This window comes from Carcharhinus amblyrhynchos, chromosome 30 (genome assembly GCF_965287045.1).
Source record: "Carcharhinus amblyrhynchos chromosome 30, sCarAmb.v2.hapA, whole genome shotgun sequence".
Classification (NCBI taxonomy): Eukaryota; Metazoa; Chordata; class Chondrichthyes; order Carcharhiniformes; family Carcharhinidae; genus Carcharhinus; species Carcharhinus amblyrhynchos.
In genome coordinates, this window is record NC_137353.1 from 22,947,834 (window position 1) to 22,964,023 (window position 16,190).

General features: G+C 38.5%; 1 protein-coding gene across 1 annotated transcript in view; it reads right to left on the minus strand.

Annotated features, from left to right (window-relative positions):
- rimkla (ribosomal modification protein rimK-like family member A) overlaps positions 1–16,190 on the minus strand; it is a 78,082-nt gene that overhangs the window by 17,920 nt on the left and 43,972 nt on the right. Inside the window, exons 2-3 of the mRNA XM_080215108.1 lie at positions 1,331–1,561; positions 627–713 (exon numbers count right to left, since the gene is read on the minus strand). Of these exons, the coding sequence (XP_080071234.1) occupies positions 627–713; positions 1,331–1,561 (318 nt within the window). The remainder of the gene's footprint in view (positions 1–626; positions 714–1,330; positions 1,562–16,190) is intronic.

A 16,190-nucleotide genomic window follows, 5' to 3' on the forward strand; every position in this document is an offset into this window, starting at 1 on the left:
AATGAAACATTATCCTTGATATACATGACATTAAAACACAAAACAATATACTATTTCACTCTGTGATATTTTTATATAAACTCAATTATTTATTTGAATAAATGATTTTAATCCCTGTTGTATTTTCCCTTTGCTGCTCCCCTTGAAAAGCTGGTTCTTGCCATTCCACTGAGTACCAGGCACCTCCGGTACCTCATCAAGGGAGCTATTCTTACTACGCTCAGTGAGCATATCAGTGGGTTATTTCATCCCAGGGGAGGCAGAATCTCAGCTGAGCAAGCTTTTACCCAAATGCAAACATTCAAGTTTATCATTAGTAGTCAGTGGATTGTAATCAGGAGCAAAGGTCTCACTGATTCTACGCCAAATCTCTTCCCACATTCCTCCCCCTGCATCTTCCCCATTTCATCCCACCTAATAATGAGCAAACTATCCAACTGCATATAGTGCCTCAACTGCTATCACAGATGAGATCAGCTACCTCATCGCAGAGCGAAGGCCACACCATCCTTCACTACTTTGATTTCTAGTTAACAAGAATGGTAATAAAGACTGCTGATTTAAATTTGATTTTGTGTTGCTTCACTATATCAGTACTTAACTGCAAAATGAGAAAGAATTTATACCTCGATGACCTCGCGTATTTTTAACTACTACTGGATAACCCAAAGGCTCAGCTTCATCAATCATTTTTGCAAAATTTTCATGACCACCTGTTGTAAAAAGAGAGTTTCTAGGTTATTAGATAAACAGGAATAAGACTATGAGAATGTTTCAGTTCCTATTTTCCCAATTTGGCTGTTTGCGAAGACAGAACAATCTTTTTTCCTCCTCTCCACCTCCCACCACAAGATAAGCAGAAAATTAATAGATACAAGTTGAGCCAAAACCTAGACACATTTTATTTTATTGCCCCAGAATACTGACCCCATCAGTTACCATCCCATTACATCCAGACATTTCTTAAAACAAGACCAATATTTCTGGTCTCAACTATCCATCCTGGCAATTTGTTCAGTTTCAGGGACATCAAGTGCCCACAAGAAAAAAGACACAAAGATCAAGGATGGAAAGGAAACACAATTTATAATTGTCTCACTTTATTTTTCAACTGTAGGTTTACAGCTGTAAATGTAACAATTATGAGTAGTAACCATTGCAGGTGCCGAAGAAAGCTACAACTTGAAGTTGCATAGACTAACTTGCACCAAATACAATTAATTTGTCAGAGGGTATTGTGTTTTTATTTGACTGCCAAATTCTACAAAAATAAAATATTGTTAAAGACTCAAAAATTGCAAAAGGATCCTTGACATCCATTTGTACATACCATATGAGAAAGTATCAGGCAGTGGTATTCCGTGACCAGCTAACTCCTGGAACGTCCAGAACTTGTTGATACAGTGCAATATGGCCTGCGGACGGTTGGCCAGACGACATCCCATCTTTTCCAGGTGCCGCAATAGAGTGATGTCGCTATCATTCTGGACTGAAGGAGTGGGAACTCGAACTACTACCACTTGAGGGTAACTGGTTACCAGTTCCTGTTTGATACGTAGTCCTGCAGGAAACAAAACAGTCAACATTAATAGCATTATACAACCATCTAATTCAACAATCCCAAATGGTTATAATTGGACCTGCAGTATGAATACTTCATGCACACTTGAAATAACATTATTCTATTCCAAAACAATACTGAACAGGGCTTATGCAAAGAAGTGCAAGCAGCCTCTTGTTCTCAGCTCAAATGGTTTAACTTCAGCATAGCAGAAGTAAAAGATGCAGTAAAGACAACTGAGCAACCTATAAAAACAACTTATTTTGATAACTTCTCAGAGCAATAAGGAATGTTCAAAAATCAGCCACACTCCAACAAACAAACAAACCTACATGTATACTGCAACAAAGATATCTTCAAGAAAACATCCTAGTATGGTACAGATCTGCAATAGACTTGCACTGATAATTTCCTTCGCACAAGATTCTGTAGTTCAGACATGGAAACATTTATTTTGGCACAAATAGTATTATTGGATTAAAAGGCAAGTTTCAAAATGTAGTAAAATGAAAAGAGAAATAGTTATATAAATGCAAGAAATCATTCGTGTATATTATTTTCTGCACAACCAAGTTTCTGATCCTGATTCTGCTGCCAGGGAGTAACAGAGATCAACTGGTTTGTGCACAAGAGATTAGTAGAAAGAGAAAACACACAAAATGCTCATGTAAATCACTGCAAATTGTTCTTGCACTCCATCTACTGGATAGTTCCATCCAAACAGCTCTCTTGCCTGTACTCATGTCAATGGTGAGAGAGATGAGAAAGGAGGAGGGCTGAGAAGGTCAATAGAGAGGCAAGTAAAAAGGGATGGTGACAACTCTAAATATTAAAACCTGTTTTGAGTAATCAAACAATCACAGCAAAGTAAGTTACACATGGTATTTCTGGAACAAGATTAGACTATAATTAAATAAAACAATTTGTCCTCATTTTCTTCGACCATTTTTGTTTAATTAACAGACATTAAATCAAAGATGCTTTTGATGTAAAAGCACATGACAGGACATTTGGCTTTAAACCAAATAAGACACAGTTCAGCAAGCAATCCTTTGTGTAGATCTGTAAATCAAATTTCTCCCAGTCCAGGGTTGTATCTGATAGAACTGAACACTGGTAAGAAGTGACTTGCCACAAACAAAGAAAAAGTATATGAAGCTAGTATCATTAGGTATGCACAATCTTCTGGGCCATGTAGAAACAGATCCTTACAATCTTCAACACATTGTAGAAAGAGAATGTAAAGTATTGGTTAAGAAGAGATTGGCAAGCATTGAAGTAATGGGAATTATCTTGTACAAATCAAGAACATTGTTGAGAAGCTGGAAACATGTGTAGTTACTCTTTGAGCACCTTCCAAATACACTTTTCATATTCATCACACAAGCAGCAACAAAGTATTAATGTTATTGGACAAATACCCCAGAAGCATTGACTAATGGGGGAGGCGATGGCCTAGTGGTATTATCGCTAGACTATTATTCCAGAAACACAGCTAATGGGGACCCTGGTTTGAATGCTGAAATTTGCATTCAATATTAAGAATATACTGATGACTATGAAGCCATTGTCGATTGTCGAAAAAACCCATCAAGTTCACTAATATCCTTTAGGGAAGGAAATCTGTCATCCTTATCTTGTCTGGTCTACATGCGACTCCAGAGACACAGCAATGTGGTTGAGTTACTCAGTTCAAGGGTAATTAGGGATGGGCAATAAATGCTGACCAGCTAATGATGACCATGTCCCATGAATGAATTAGAAAAAACTTGAGTTTATATTCCACCAACAAAGTTGGGGAATTTAAAGCTAATCAATCAAAAACATTTGCAATAAAAAGCTAGTCTCAGTAAAAGTGACCATGGAACTCTCAGATTGTTATATAACTCATCTGGTTCGCTAATATTCTTTAGCGAAAGCAGTCTGCCAGCCTTACCTAGTCTGGCCTAATTGTCACTTCAGATCCACATTAATTTAGCTGACTCTTAACTGGCCTCTGAAATGGCCTAAGCCATTCAGTCATCCCAAATCAGTATGGAAAAGCCAAATAAGAACAAAACAAGATGGACAACCCAAAATCAACCTGTGTATTTGATACAATGACGGCACGTTAGGCAATAAACCCTGCAAATATCTCATGGATATCTGGGGCCTTGTTCCAAAATTGGAAGAAGTGTTCCACAAACCAATCGAACAGGAGCCAACACAAGGGGGCAATGACCATCTTCAGCAAGATAGTAGTTAATATTTCCCCTTGATATTCAATGGTATTATTAATTGCTGAATTCCCCACCAAAAATTCTTGAGGTTACCATTGGCCAAAACCTGAACTGGAGCTACCACATAAATATTGTACCTGCAAGAGCTGGTCAGTGGCTGAGAATTTTGCAATGAGTAACTAATGTCCTGACTCCTCAAAGCATGTCCAATATCTAAAAGATACAAGTTAGGAATGTGATGGAATACTATCCAGTTTCTTGGTTCAATGCATCTCCAACTACATTCTAGAAGCTTAACACCATTCAGGACAGAGCAGTTCTCTAGATTGGAACCCCCATTCAACACCTTAAAATATTCACTTCCTACACCACAGAATCATGGAATTGGTTCAGCACAGAAGCCACCATTTGGCCCATTATGTCTGAGCTGGGTCTCTCCAAAAGCAACACAACTAGTTTGCCTTTCCTGCTCTTTCTCCAAGGTTCTGCAGTTTTTTCTCTTCAGTTGCTTATGCAACTCTCTTCTGAAAGCTACAATTGTACCTGCCTTTGTGCTTGTTCATTCCAAATCCAAAGCACTTGCTAAATTAAAAAAGATTTACCACATCTTGCTGGTGGTTCTCTTCCCAGCCACCTTAAAAATCACAAGTCATCTGATTCTCAACCCTTTTGCTAATGTAGTAAGTTTATCCTCTGTACTTTGTCCAGAGCCATTGTCATTTGAACACATCAACCAACTCTTGAATTTTTTTTTAAAAAGGAGACCAATTTTAGAACAATCTATCCACATTATTGAAGTCTCTCAGCCTTGCATAATTTCTAATGCCTTCATATCTGTCTTAAAAGTTCATGCCCAGAATTCCACTTGAGAGCAAACTAGAGCTTTGTAAAGATCCATTGCTTTTGTACTCTGCTTAAATTAAAAAAGCCCAAATCCCATATGTATTTTAACCACTTTCTCAACCTGCCCTGCCACCTTTAATGATTTATGCCCCCCCACCCCCATCCCTCTGCTCCTGAACCCTTTAAAAATGGCCCCTTTATTTTATATAGCCTCTTCTGATTCTTCCTCCCTAAGTGGGTCACTTCACACATCTCTGAATTCAATTTAATCTGTAAAATATCTGCCTGCCTTCTTAAGTTTTTCACTTCCTCCTTACAGCATACAATGCTTCCAAACATTGGGCCATCACAAATTCTGAAATTATGTCCTGCACACCTAAGTCTTGGTTATGAATTCACATCAAGAAATGACATCCTGATAAGAGTGGGGAATCCCACTGCATACCTCCTGCAATCCAAAAACCAACTGTTCACCATTACTTGGTTTCCTGCCATTCAGTCCACTTTGTATCCATGCTGTCACTTTTCCTTTTACTCCATGGGCTTTAACAGTGCTGGCACATCTATTACGTGTCAGCTTACAAAATGCCTTTCTGATTCCGTACAATCAATAGCAACCACATCACCTTCACAATTACTCTGTTACTTAATCAAGGTAATTAACACAATTCTATTAACAAATCCATGCTTGCTTTACTCAATTAATCTTCACTGCTTGTCTCATTGACCATTAATTTTGCCCTGTCTCTAAAAGCTTTCCCACGACCAAAGTTAAACTTTCTGGCCTACATTGCTGGATTTATACTGTGTTTTGAAGAAGGGTACAGCATTTGCAATTCTTCAGTCCTCCAGCACTACCCTAATATCCAAAAGATTGTTGGATGATAATGAGCAGTAACTCTGCAATTTCCACCTTTACTTTCCTCAGTATCCTCTGATGTGTTACTAAATTTAATAGTCAGCATTTCTAACATCCTTTATCAGTGGTGCACAGTAGTAACAGTGTACACCATCTACAACACTGGTGGGCAACCTGCAGCCATTCTGGGTTCTGAGTGTGAAGCATGAGACATTTTGTTGACTGTTGCCCATGCGCAGGGTGCCACATTTTGCTGATTTCCAACCATATAGATTTTCCCTATCGGTATGACCAAAGTGATATACATAAAAACAAGACAAGTGAAGAGAATAGCATGCTGATTGTAGACAACATGGACACTGAGAGCCATCTGTTCCCTCTGCATCCAAAGCGTAAATACTTCTTTTGTTTTCACGATTTTAAGTTGATCATGGTTCTACTAATATACAAGTGATTAAGCATTTTTTTATAACTCGTTATGAAATATTCAGTTGGATTATGATTAGTGAACAAGCCTGATTTCAATCTTGTAGTGCACTGCAGCCCACTCACTTGCCTAGGTTATCTGTCGCTGATCTACAAGATTCATTTCAGTAGCTCGCCGAGGCTCCTTTGATAACATTTTCGAAACGCATTACCTCTATCACTTAGAAGGAGAGACAGCTGGTACAAAGGAACACCACCTCTTGCAAGAATCCCTTCCAAGTCAAACAGCAGCCCTCACTTAGAAATATATCATATTCCTTCACTATCACTGAGCTAAAAATCCTGGAATTCCTTCTATAACAGTGCTTTGGGTGCACCTACACCATGTGGACTGCAGCAGTTCAAGCTCACAGTCACCTTGACAAAGGCATTCAGGATGGAGCAGTAAATGTTGACCTTGCCAACGATGTCTACATCAAATGAACAAATAATTTAGTGAGCTTCCACTGGCATCATTCCATACTTCCAATGCATCAAAAAACTTGATTCTATGCATAAGATGTCTGGTGTGAAGTCTCATAGGTAAGCAATCAGAGCAGCTGGGTTGAAGACTGGAAAATACATGAGATGTCATTGTAATTAGGCTAAAATGAATAATTGCTTATTACAAGGAGATGAATATCTACAAAAATCACTGGAACAGTAGAGTAAAATAACAAATACGCTGCTATTTTCGAAAGGGCATTCAAACCATCTTGCATTAAAATCAATTTTGATGAAACGAAGTATAGCAATAGTCAACACTGAGTCCTTTCTTGTCAAACGTCAACCGGGTATACTGTTTCCAAGCAAATTGGAGATATGCAACAATCGAAAGCCTTCATACCTGTAATGTTTTCACGTAGTAACATGAATTCTGATAAAATACTGTCTAGTCTAATTTAGTATAACAGCTGTTATAGTTAACAGCTTTGTATCTTTTCACAGTGACAAATAACAACAAATCTTGCCTCACTAGAGGATCGTTCTTCAAGTAACCAATATAAAGAGAGAGGCTGGTCATCGTTTAAAGTTGGCATCTATAATCATAGAATCTCTATAGTGCAGAAGGTGGCAATCCAGCCCATCGAGTTCGCACCAACCACAATCCTACCCAGGCCCTATTCCCATTAACCCACATATTTACCTTGCAATCCCCCTGACACGAGGGTCAATTTAGCATGGCCAATCAATCTAACCCACACATCTTTGGACTATGGGAGGAAACCACAGCACACGGAGGAAACCCACACAGACATGGGGAGAATGTGCAAACTCCACATAGATAGTGACCCAAGGCCGGAATTGAAGTCGGGTCTCTGGCACTGTGAGGCAGCAGCGCTAACTGCTATGCCACCCCAACATGTTCCGAATATTTGCTTTGCCTTCACAAAAGCAACAGAAAGCAATTTACTGAAATGAGTTTCAATTTGCCTTTAATACTGTAATGCTTCTATATGACAGATTAACACTTCCCTACAGCATCTCACACAAGACTTAGAAAACTTTAAACAAAGCAGCCACAGCTACCATGTGAAACATTTTAGTGCCAATCATTAACTACAGATTCAGAAAACACAATCTTTAAATGTTACAAGTTTAAATCAGTCAGACCAATGGCAGCTCCAAATGAAAATAAGTCCATTAATTCAAGAGACTGGATATGTATGCTGTATAGCTGAAAATTGTCTTCTTCACAGTACACAAGAATATGTGAAGGATGTCTGAAAGATTAAAGCTAAGAGGAGGAACCTGCATCAGGAAAAACCTTGAATGAAAGTGAGCACAACCAAACAGAAGGAGCTGAAAGAAGACAAAGGTGAATTTTTGAGGTATATTTATTTAGCAGGATAATGAGCTGGATCCAGCATGGTTGGAATATACAGTAAAACCACAGGAATCCTTTCTCAAAACTCCCTTTCTACATGTTACCCTGCCATCAGCAGTTTGAATAAACCATGATACTTAGTACCACAAGGCACTCACATTCACAAAGATGTTGCATAATTTTGTATGAATAATAATCTACAAGATCAAAACTACTTAAATATATATAATCAGTCATCCTTGAATATTAAAAAGATAGAATTTCCTGTACTTATGAAGTAACTTTAAAAGTAATAAATATGTAGATTTACTCCAGACAAGATGTTGAATGCACTTCAAAAGCACCTTGGTGGACAGGCAATATTGAAGAAAATGTGCTTTTATTCAAAAATTAGACACAATTTATATGAACAATTCCACTTTACGATTTACCATCTTGTTTCGCACTCATTTCATATAGAATGCTCAGAGCTCACAGACGGGAGACTTTTATACTTTCGGTCTGGAATGGATTCAAACCTAGATTCCAGATCAAAGACAATATAATCTACAGCATATTTCTTTGAGGAATAAATATACGTGCACTCAATTTTCTCAAAACAAAGTTTAACAATCAGGTTAATATGACATGATTTTTAATAAAAACAGGAAAGCACTGCAGATGTAAAGCAATGGTGATCAACAACTTTAACAACAATTTAGGTGTGATAGTCTTAACTTCTGATGAGAAGTCACCCTTGAAATATAAATCTCTTTCAGATGTTGACCAATGAATTCTCAATTTTCAGGAAGTTCTGTTTCCTTTCAGATTTCCAAAACATTCAGTTTTCTAAACTGAAAAATTAAGTTCAGTGCAGTTTAAAATGCAACATTTTGTGGTAAAGTTTCCACTTTGGGTATAGTGGGGATCCAAGTGCTCAGAAAGGCACTAGTTTTCAGAATTGATTATTTTTTGCAACATTAGCCATGGCACAGTTTGTAGCATTCTTGCCTCAATGTGAAGATGTGTGTTCAAGTCTCCCTCAGGTGGTTGCATGCAAAAATCAAAGCTGAGTGCTATGCTGCAGGAGGTGATCTTTTGGATGGCGATATTAAGCTTTCCCTTTCAGGTGAAAGGAAAACATTCCACATCACACAGGGAAGTGGAGCTGGGGTCTTATCTCCAATATCCTGGCCAATACTTACTCCTCGATCAACATTACAAAAACAGATCACCTGATCATATTACTGTTTGTGGGAACCTGATTGACTCAAATTGCTGTTGTATTTCTTACATTACAACAATGAATACATTTCAAAAATTCTTCACTGGCTATCAAGTGTTTCAGAACATCCTGCAGTTATGAAAGCCACCATATAAATGTACATCTTTCTTATTATTGCAAGATATTACATGAACCAGTCCAATTGAGCAGCATTTCAGAACTTTCCTCAAATATATTAAAATACAATTCCAATATATTCCTTGATGTATTTGAGTGGTAACTTTGTGCTGTTAATGGGTTTATCAAATGATGATGCATTTGTAAGCAGTGTCAAACCAAGCATCTACTTTCCAAATAACTGAAAATAACTTTTAAAAAATGGTAAAGAATCATTTACTAGTTAGGGTATAGGGCTCAGTTTCTTTAGTAAATTTAAAGAAAGCTTTAAAAGTGTCTAACAGTGTCAATCTGACTAAAAGAAAGCTTAATTTTAAGATCTTTGACCTTGAAAACCCACAAAAGGACGGAATTAACAGAAACTTGTCATGGTGATTCATTCAGTCTCAGAGTATGGTCAGTTTTGTGGTCAGGGTCGCCTTCCAGCACAATGTTTTTTGAGCTAGCACAAAAGACTACAGAAATTTAGTTTTTGTTGAACATAGTTTACCCTTGAAATCCCTCAACCATTTGTACTGATTTGACAGATTGCGCTGAACAAACCAGCACAGCCTGCCAGAAACTTCAGGTCACCATTTTAAAACAACCTGAAATAGTAAAATTAAACATTTAATAACCAACAGTTCAGTTATTTCATAACAAGAAAATATTGTGATGTTCACACAGGTAACAGGCATCCTGATCCACGTTAATTGCCTCTTGTCCCCAACCTTGTCTTCCAATGTAATAAAATTCCAACGCTGTCCAAATCTTCAAATCTTTCCAAGGCTTTCCTCATAATATCGATGTCAGGTTAATAATTCCTCTGACACAACTTCTGACACTAACCTTTCGTGCACCTTACTTCTGCTATCCACCTGCCCAGTGTCTAAACTTTCATCAGTCTCAGCCACTCTAAAACTTATTATCTAAAACCCTGTATTTCTCCATGCCTTTCCCCTTTGAAAGTCATCTTAAAATTCATCTTTTCAATAACATTCAGGTCACCCACTTAATCTTTGTTGATGTCATTCAGCATCCTTTGCTTACGCCAAAACCTCCAATCTAGTCAGTGGCTGGGATTCTCCGGTACCACTGCAGTGGATGAAATTTTCACTGAGCTTCAAATTCTCCTTTCTTGTTGGCAGCAGGGCAAGAACAAATGAAATTGGAGAATCCCACCTTTAATTCTATTTTCCATCTATAAAGCGATTTGGGACATTGTGGTATTTACATAAGGATACATTAGTAGCATCTCTCAAGCAATAAGATGCTGTCCAGCCAGCTCATGAGAGGAAGGGGAGAAAGAGGTGGTAAGGCACTGTGAAAGAAAATCAACCTTTTTTTGGGCTGCTCACCAGTAGCAACCTACTGTGCCACCATGTAGTGGAATACAGCTTTATACCTGCAATTCCTTGCTATGAAGAACCATAAACATTAGCTACACCTCATACCCGGTATGTTGTCAGTGGATCAGTGACAACCTATTTATTGGCTATTCAAACAGATACAAGCATTGCACCAGAAGCATCTCACTTTTATTAAAGGTTTCTTATAAATTTCAATATGCCTCCAACATAATCTTTCCATATTAATGATACAAAATACATTCTTTTCTGGAATTCTGCTGGAAAAAAAATGGAAGTCTTAAACTGGCAAAGGTGTAGCTGCAGCTCAAAGCAGCATCCTCCAAATCAGTGTTGGTGAGTAAGGTTATGTTCAGGACAGATTTTATAGAGGCAACTGGCTGCTGCTCAGTCGTTTATTTGGTGTTATGGAGTAGAATTTTTGACACACAATATCTTCTCTCCCTTCACAATCAAACCTCATCATTTTCTTAATGTAATCACAACTTTATAATGTTATATACATTTACAAATCAGAACAGAAGTTACAGAAGCGGGTGCCTCAGTTGCCTCAATACTAGAAATAGCCTTGTTAATTGGACATTAAAACCGATTCGCAACATCAGGAGTTTCCAGCATTTCTGTCTTCCTGGGCTGTCTGGATACTTATCATGTAGTCTCACAAGCTGAAATCAGTGTTCCCATTTATTTGCAGACACCTCAAATTGCAAATCCCAAGAAATGATGGTATCAAATTCAACCAAATGCAACAAGGCATTAATAAAGACGCTCTCCAAGCTTCTGGGTTCACAAAATTCAGACATAAGCCAGTAAACATGAAATACAAACACAAGGTTCAGTGCCCTGGTATATTTTTCCATGAAATTTTGGTGAACAAATAAAACCCATCAACGATAGTTCAGTTAACCACAATTTTCAGGTACAAAACCAAATTAATTTTAATTGGGGCCCAATTTTAACTCGTATAAAACCCACTCAATTGCACAGCTAAAATCAGAACCAATAAGTTGCACTTCTCCTTTGCACTTAGTTTGAAGGAAATCAAAATAGACAGAACAAAAGCGTCACACAGACCAAAATTACAGAATTAATTTGAAGAGTCACAACTCAGTTTTGTGCAAGATGTGTTCATCTCATTAGGTCAGGTGGAAAAAAAGACATATCAAATTTTGGCTGGCCAACACAGTTAAGTTACAACAATAGCTGTCCTGACAAGGTGCTGGGAATGTTTACACAGCCATTTCCTCCCAATAATTGCTTCGTCATGCACCAATCTCATTTTAATGTGGCAGGGCCACAGAAATTTACTTGTAAAATCATACAGAATAATTGTCGCATAAAAGGAGGCCATAAAGCTTGTCTCTGGCTCTCTGCAAGATTACATCAACTAGTTTCATTACATCATCTAGTTTCATTCCCCTGCCTTTTCCCAAAACTCGTTCTTTCTCTAGATGGTGATCCAATTCAATTTTGAAAGCCAGGATTGAATCTGTCTTTACCACACTCTCAGCCTGTGTATTCAAGATCATAATCACTCACTGCATAAAAAAGTTGTTCCTCATATCACTATTGGTTCTTTTGCCAATTACCTTAACTACGTGCCCATGGTTCCTGATCCTTCGACCAATACGAACAGTTTCTTCCGACCTACTTTATCCAAATCCCTCATGATTTTGAATACCTCTATGAAATCTCCTTTCAAACTTCTTTTCTCTAAGGAGAACAGTGCCAATCTTTTTACGTAACGAAAATACCTCATCTTTGGAGCCAGTCTCACAAATCTTTTCACCACCCCCTCTAATGCCTTCACATCCTTCCTAATGTGTGGTGTCCAGAACTGAATGCAAAATTATTTCATTGAGGTTTATCATAACTTCCTTGCTTTTGTACTCTATTTATAAAGCCCAAGATCCCTTATGCCGAATTAACTACTTCAACTTGCCCTGCCACGTTAAATAATGTGGGCGCACCAGGCCTCTCTGCTCCTGCGCCCTCTTGGGATAATATCTTTTACGTTTAGCTCCAGTTTCCTCCTATCAAAATGAATCACTTCACACTTCTCTGCATTAAATTTCATTATTGTAGGGAATATTACAGAGAATATAGGGGGCATGGTTATTAAGTTTGCAGATGACACCAAGATTGGTGGCATGATGGACAGTGAGGAAGGTTTAGGCCAATTGGAGCGGGATCTTGATCAATTGGCCCAGTGGGCTGACAAATAGCAGATGGAGTTTAATTTAGACAAATGAGAGGTGATGCATTGAACCAGGGCAGATCTAACTTAATTAATGGGAGGGCATTGGGGGGAGTTACAGAACAAAGAGATCAAGGGGTACGTGTTCATAGCTCCTTGAAAGTGGAGCCACAGGTGGACAGAGTGGTGAAGAAGGCATCCAGCATGCTTGGTTTCAATCGGTCAGAAGATTGAATACAGGAGTTGGAACGTCTTGTTAAAGTTGTACAAGACATTGGTAAGGCCACACTTGGAATACTGTGTGCAATTCTGGTCACCCTATTATAGAAAGGATATTATTAAACTAGAAAGAACGCAGAAAAGATTTACTAGGATACTACCAGGACTTGATGGATTGAGTTATAAGGAGAGGCTGAATAGACTGGGACTTTTTTTCTCTGGAATGTAGGAGGCTGAGGGGTGACCTTATAGAGGTCTATAAAATAATGAGGGGCATAGATCAGCTAGATAGTCAATATCTTTTCCCAAAGGTAGGGGAATCTAAAACTAGAAGGCATAGGTTTCAGGTGAAAGGGGAGAGATACAAAAGTGTCCAGAGGGGCAGTATTTTCACACAGAGGGTGGTGAGTGTCTAGAACAAGCTGCCAGGTGTAGTAGTAGAGACGAGTACAATTTTATCTTTTAAAAAGCATTTAGATAGTTACATGGATACAATGGGTATAGAGGGATATGGGCCAAATGCGGGCAATTGGGATTAGTTTAGGGATTTTTTTAAAAAGGCAGCATGGACAAGTTGGGCCGAAGGGCCTGTTTCCATACTGTAAACCTCTATGACTCTAATCTCCCACTGGGCTATCCATTCCAACAACAAGTTTACGTCCTTTTGAAACTCCTCACATTTCCACATCATCAATAAATTTTGAAAATGTGCCTCATACAACAAAGTCCAGATCTTTAATATGTAATCAGGAAGAGCAGAGATCCTAACATAGACTCTTGAGGAATTCCACTATAACCTTCCTCCAGTCCAAGAAACAACTTAAGTGTTTAGAGTTTACTTATTAATGTCACAAGTAGGTTTACAAAAGCACTGCAATGAAGTTACTATGAAAATCCCCTAGTCGCCACACTCCGGCATCTGTTCAGATACACTAAAGGAGAATTTAGCATGGTCAATGCACCTAACTAGCATGTCTTTCAGACTGTGAGAGGAAACCGGAGCACCCAGAGGAAACCCATGCAGATACGGGGAGAACTTGCAGACTCTGCACACACAGTAACCCAAGCCAAGCGTTGCTAACCACTTTGCCACCATGTTGCCTGTGTTCACCTCCATTCTGTTTCCTGTGCCTCAGCCTTTTAAGCAACCAGGTTGCTGCTGCCCCTTTCATTCCATGAGCTCTAACCTTGTTAACTCTGTTATGGAACATTTTATCAAACGTCTTTTGGTAATCCACAGTCACCACATCAATTTAGCATCTGCTACCTATCAAACAAACGCAAGCAGATTAGTTAAACTCAATTCACCCTTAAAAATCTTCACTGGTTTTCCTTCATTACCATGCATTTGCCTAAGTGATCTGTTGCTAAAGGATCCTTCTGTATATTCTGTTCTTTTTGTTTAGCGTGTAGATCACCCTGCAATGTATCTTCACTAAACTGGTACTTCATCCTAAGCAACTGCATCCTTCCTCACAGCTCATTGTACCAGGTTGATCTCCCAGTGTGATAGGGATGTGTTCGGTCATGAGATTACAAATGATCAGTTATGTTCTACAAGTCTGCTACTGATTGTACAGTTCTGACTTCTAAGTCTGTCATAGTCTTTCCCACTTAGTGTTACCATAGTAACATCACTATACGTGATTGCTTTCACAGATATCGTACCAAACCCCAGAAAGGATGTATATAAACAAAGAAATTGCCTGACTTTCTCAGGGATAAATGTCAAGCAGTTCAGACTCAGATAGGCCAGAGAAGTGTTGCAGACAGATTTTTCAAATCTGCTTCTGCAGTTTCCACAGCCTTACCAGTAGCAGTGAAAGTGACTGCAGTACTCACATTCTATGCTACTGTTGTCTTCCAGACTCTCTCCAGTGATTTTGCCAGTCAGCCATACGGGAATGCATCTAGGTCACAGCTGCACCAGTGAAGAAAGTAGGGATATGCATCTGCTTCCCTAAAATCAAACAGCAAGAGTAAATAAGAACAACTATTAGACTGTTGGAGAATCCCCAGTGTCATAGGAGCCACTGACTGCACACATGTAGAATTATTGTAGTGAAAAGAAAAATCAGTGAACATGCAGTATCTCACATGTGCACTGGTGAAGGAACCAAATAAAATTTAAAGCTTTCTAGGTACTTTCAGGCTTGGAAGACAAAAGCAGATATGTATTGAATGCAGTGATGATAATCTAGAACCTAATCAAACCCAAGTTTCTATTCACCCAATACTTTTATCTATTAGTCTTCTCCGACACTCAAATTTGATGGTGTCCTGCATCATTTTATATCGTTTTCAAAGAGGTGGAAAATACACCATGATTCCAAAGGACTCTGTCACGTGAAAAACTAGTTTTGACACCATTAGGGCAATGATGGAATATCTTCATAAAAGTATTCATATTTATTGAAATGAATTATGCATTGCTTTGACAAGTATAGTAAGAAGTACATTCCCACAGGTCTCTGCCTCTAGTTCCAGATATGTTGAAGCAAGAACTAACTCAGCTATTGACCAGTAAAGTAACCTATTTTAAAAAACAAACTATGTGATCATTTTATAAGAACATAAGAACTAGGAGCAGGAGTAGGCCATCTGGCCCCTTGAGCCTGCTCCACCATTCAATAAGATCAGGGCTGATCTTTTCGTGGACTCAGCTCCACTTACCTGCCCACTCACCATAACCCTCAATTCCTTTACTGTTATAAAATTTATCTATCCTTGCCTTAGAAACATTCAATGAGGTAGCTCCAACTGCTTCAGTGGGCAGGGAATTCCACAGATTGACGATCCTTTGTGTGAAGAAGTTCTTCCTCAACTCATTCTTAAATCTGATCCCCCTTATTTTGAGGTCATCCCCCCTAGTTCTAGTTTCACCCCACCAGTGGAAACTGCTTCTATCTTATAAGATTATGAAGAGAATTGATATGTTTCTATAAGATCTCCCCTCATTCTTCTGAATTCCAATTCCTGAATGTGGGAGCCATATTCATTGGTTTCCAATCTACTGCCACTTTTTCACATTCCACTGACCCTCTTAATGATCACAAATGCCTTGAAAATCTCTGGTGTCCAATTACTAATAATGTTACCGTTCCCACAATTCTTTTTGTTTTAAGCCCTTTTAGTACATCCAGGATTTAATCTTGTTTACGTCATTAATAGCTTTTACTGTGTTACAGTTTTTCTAGAGATGGCAGATCGTTCAAGGATAGTTTGATCCCACCAGATAAATTTTGTTATTTATTTCTAGACCTGGATAATTC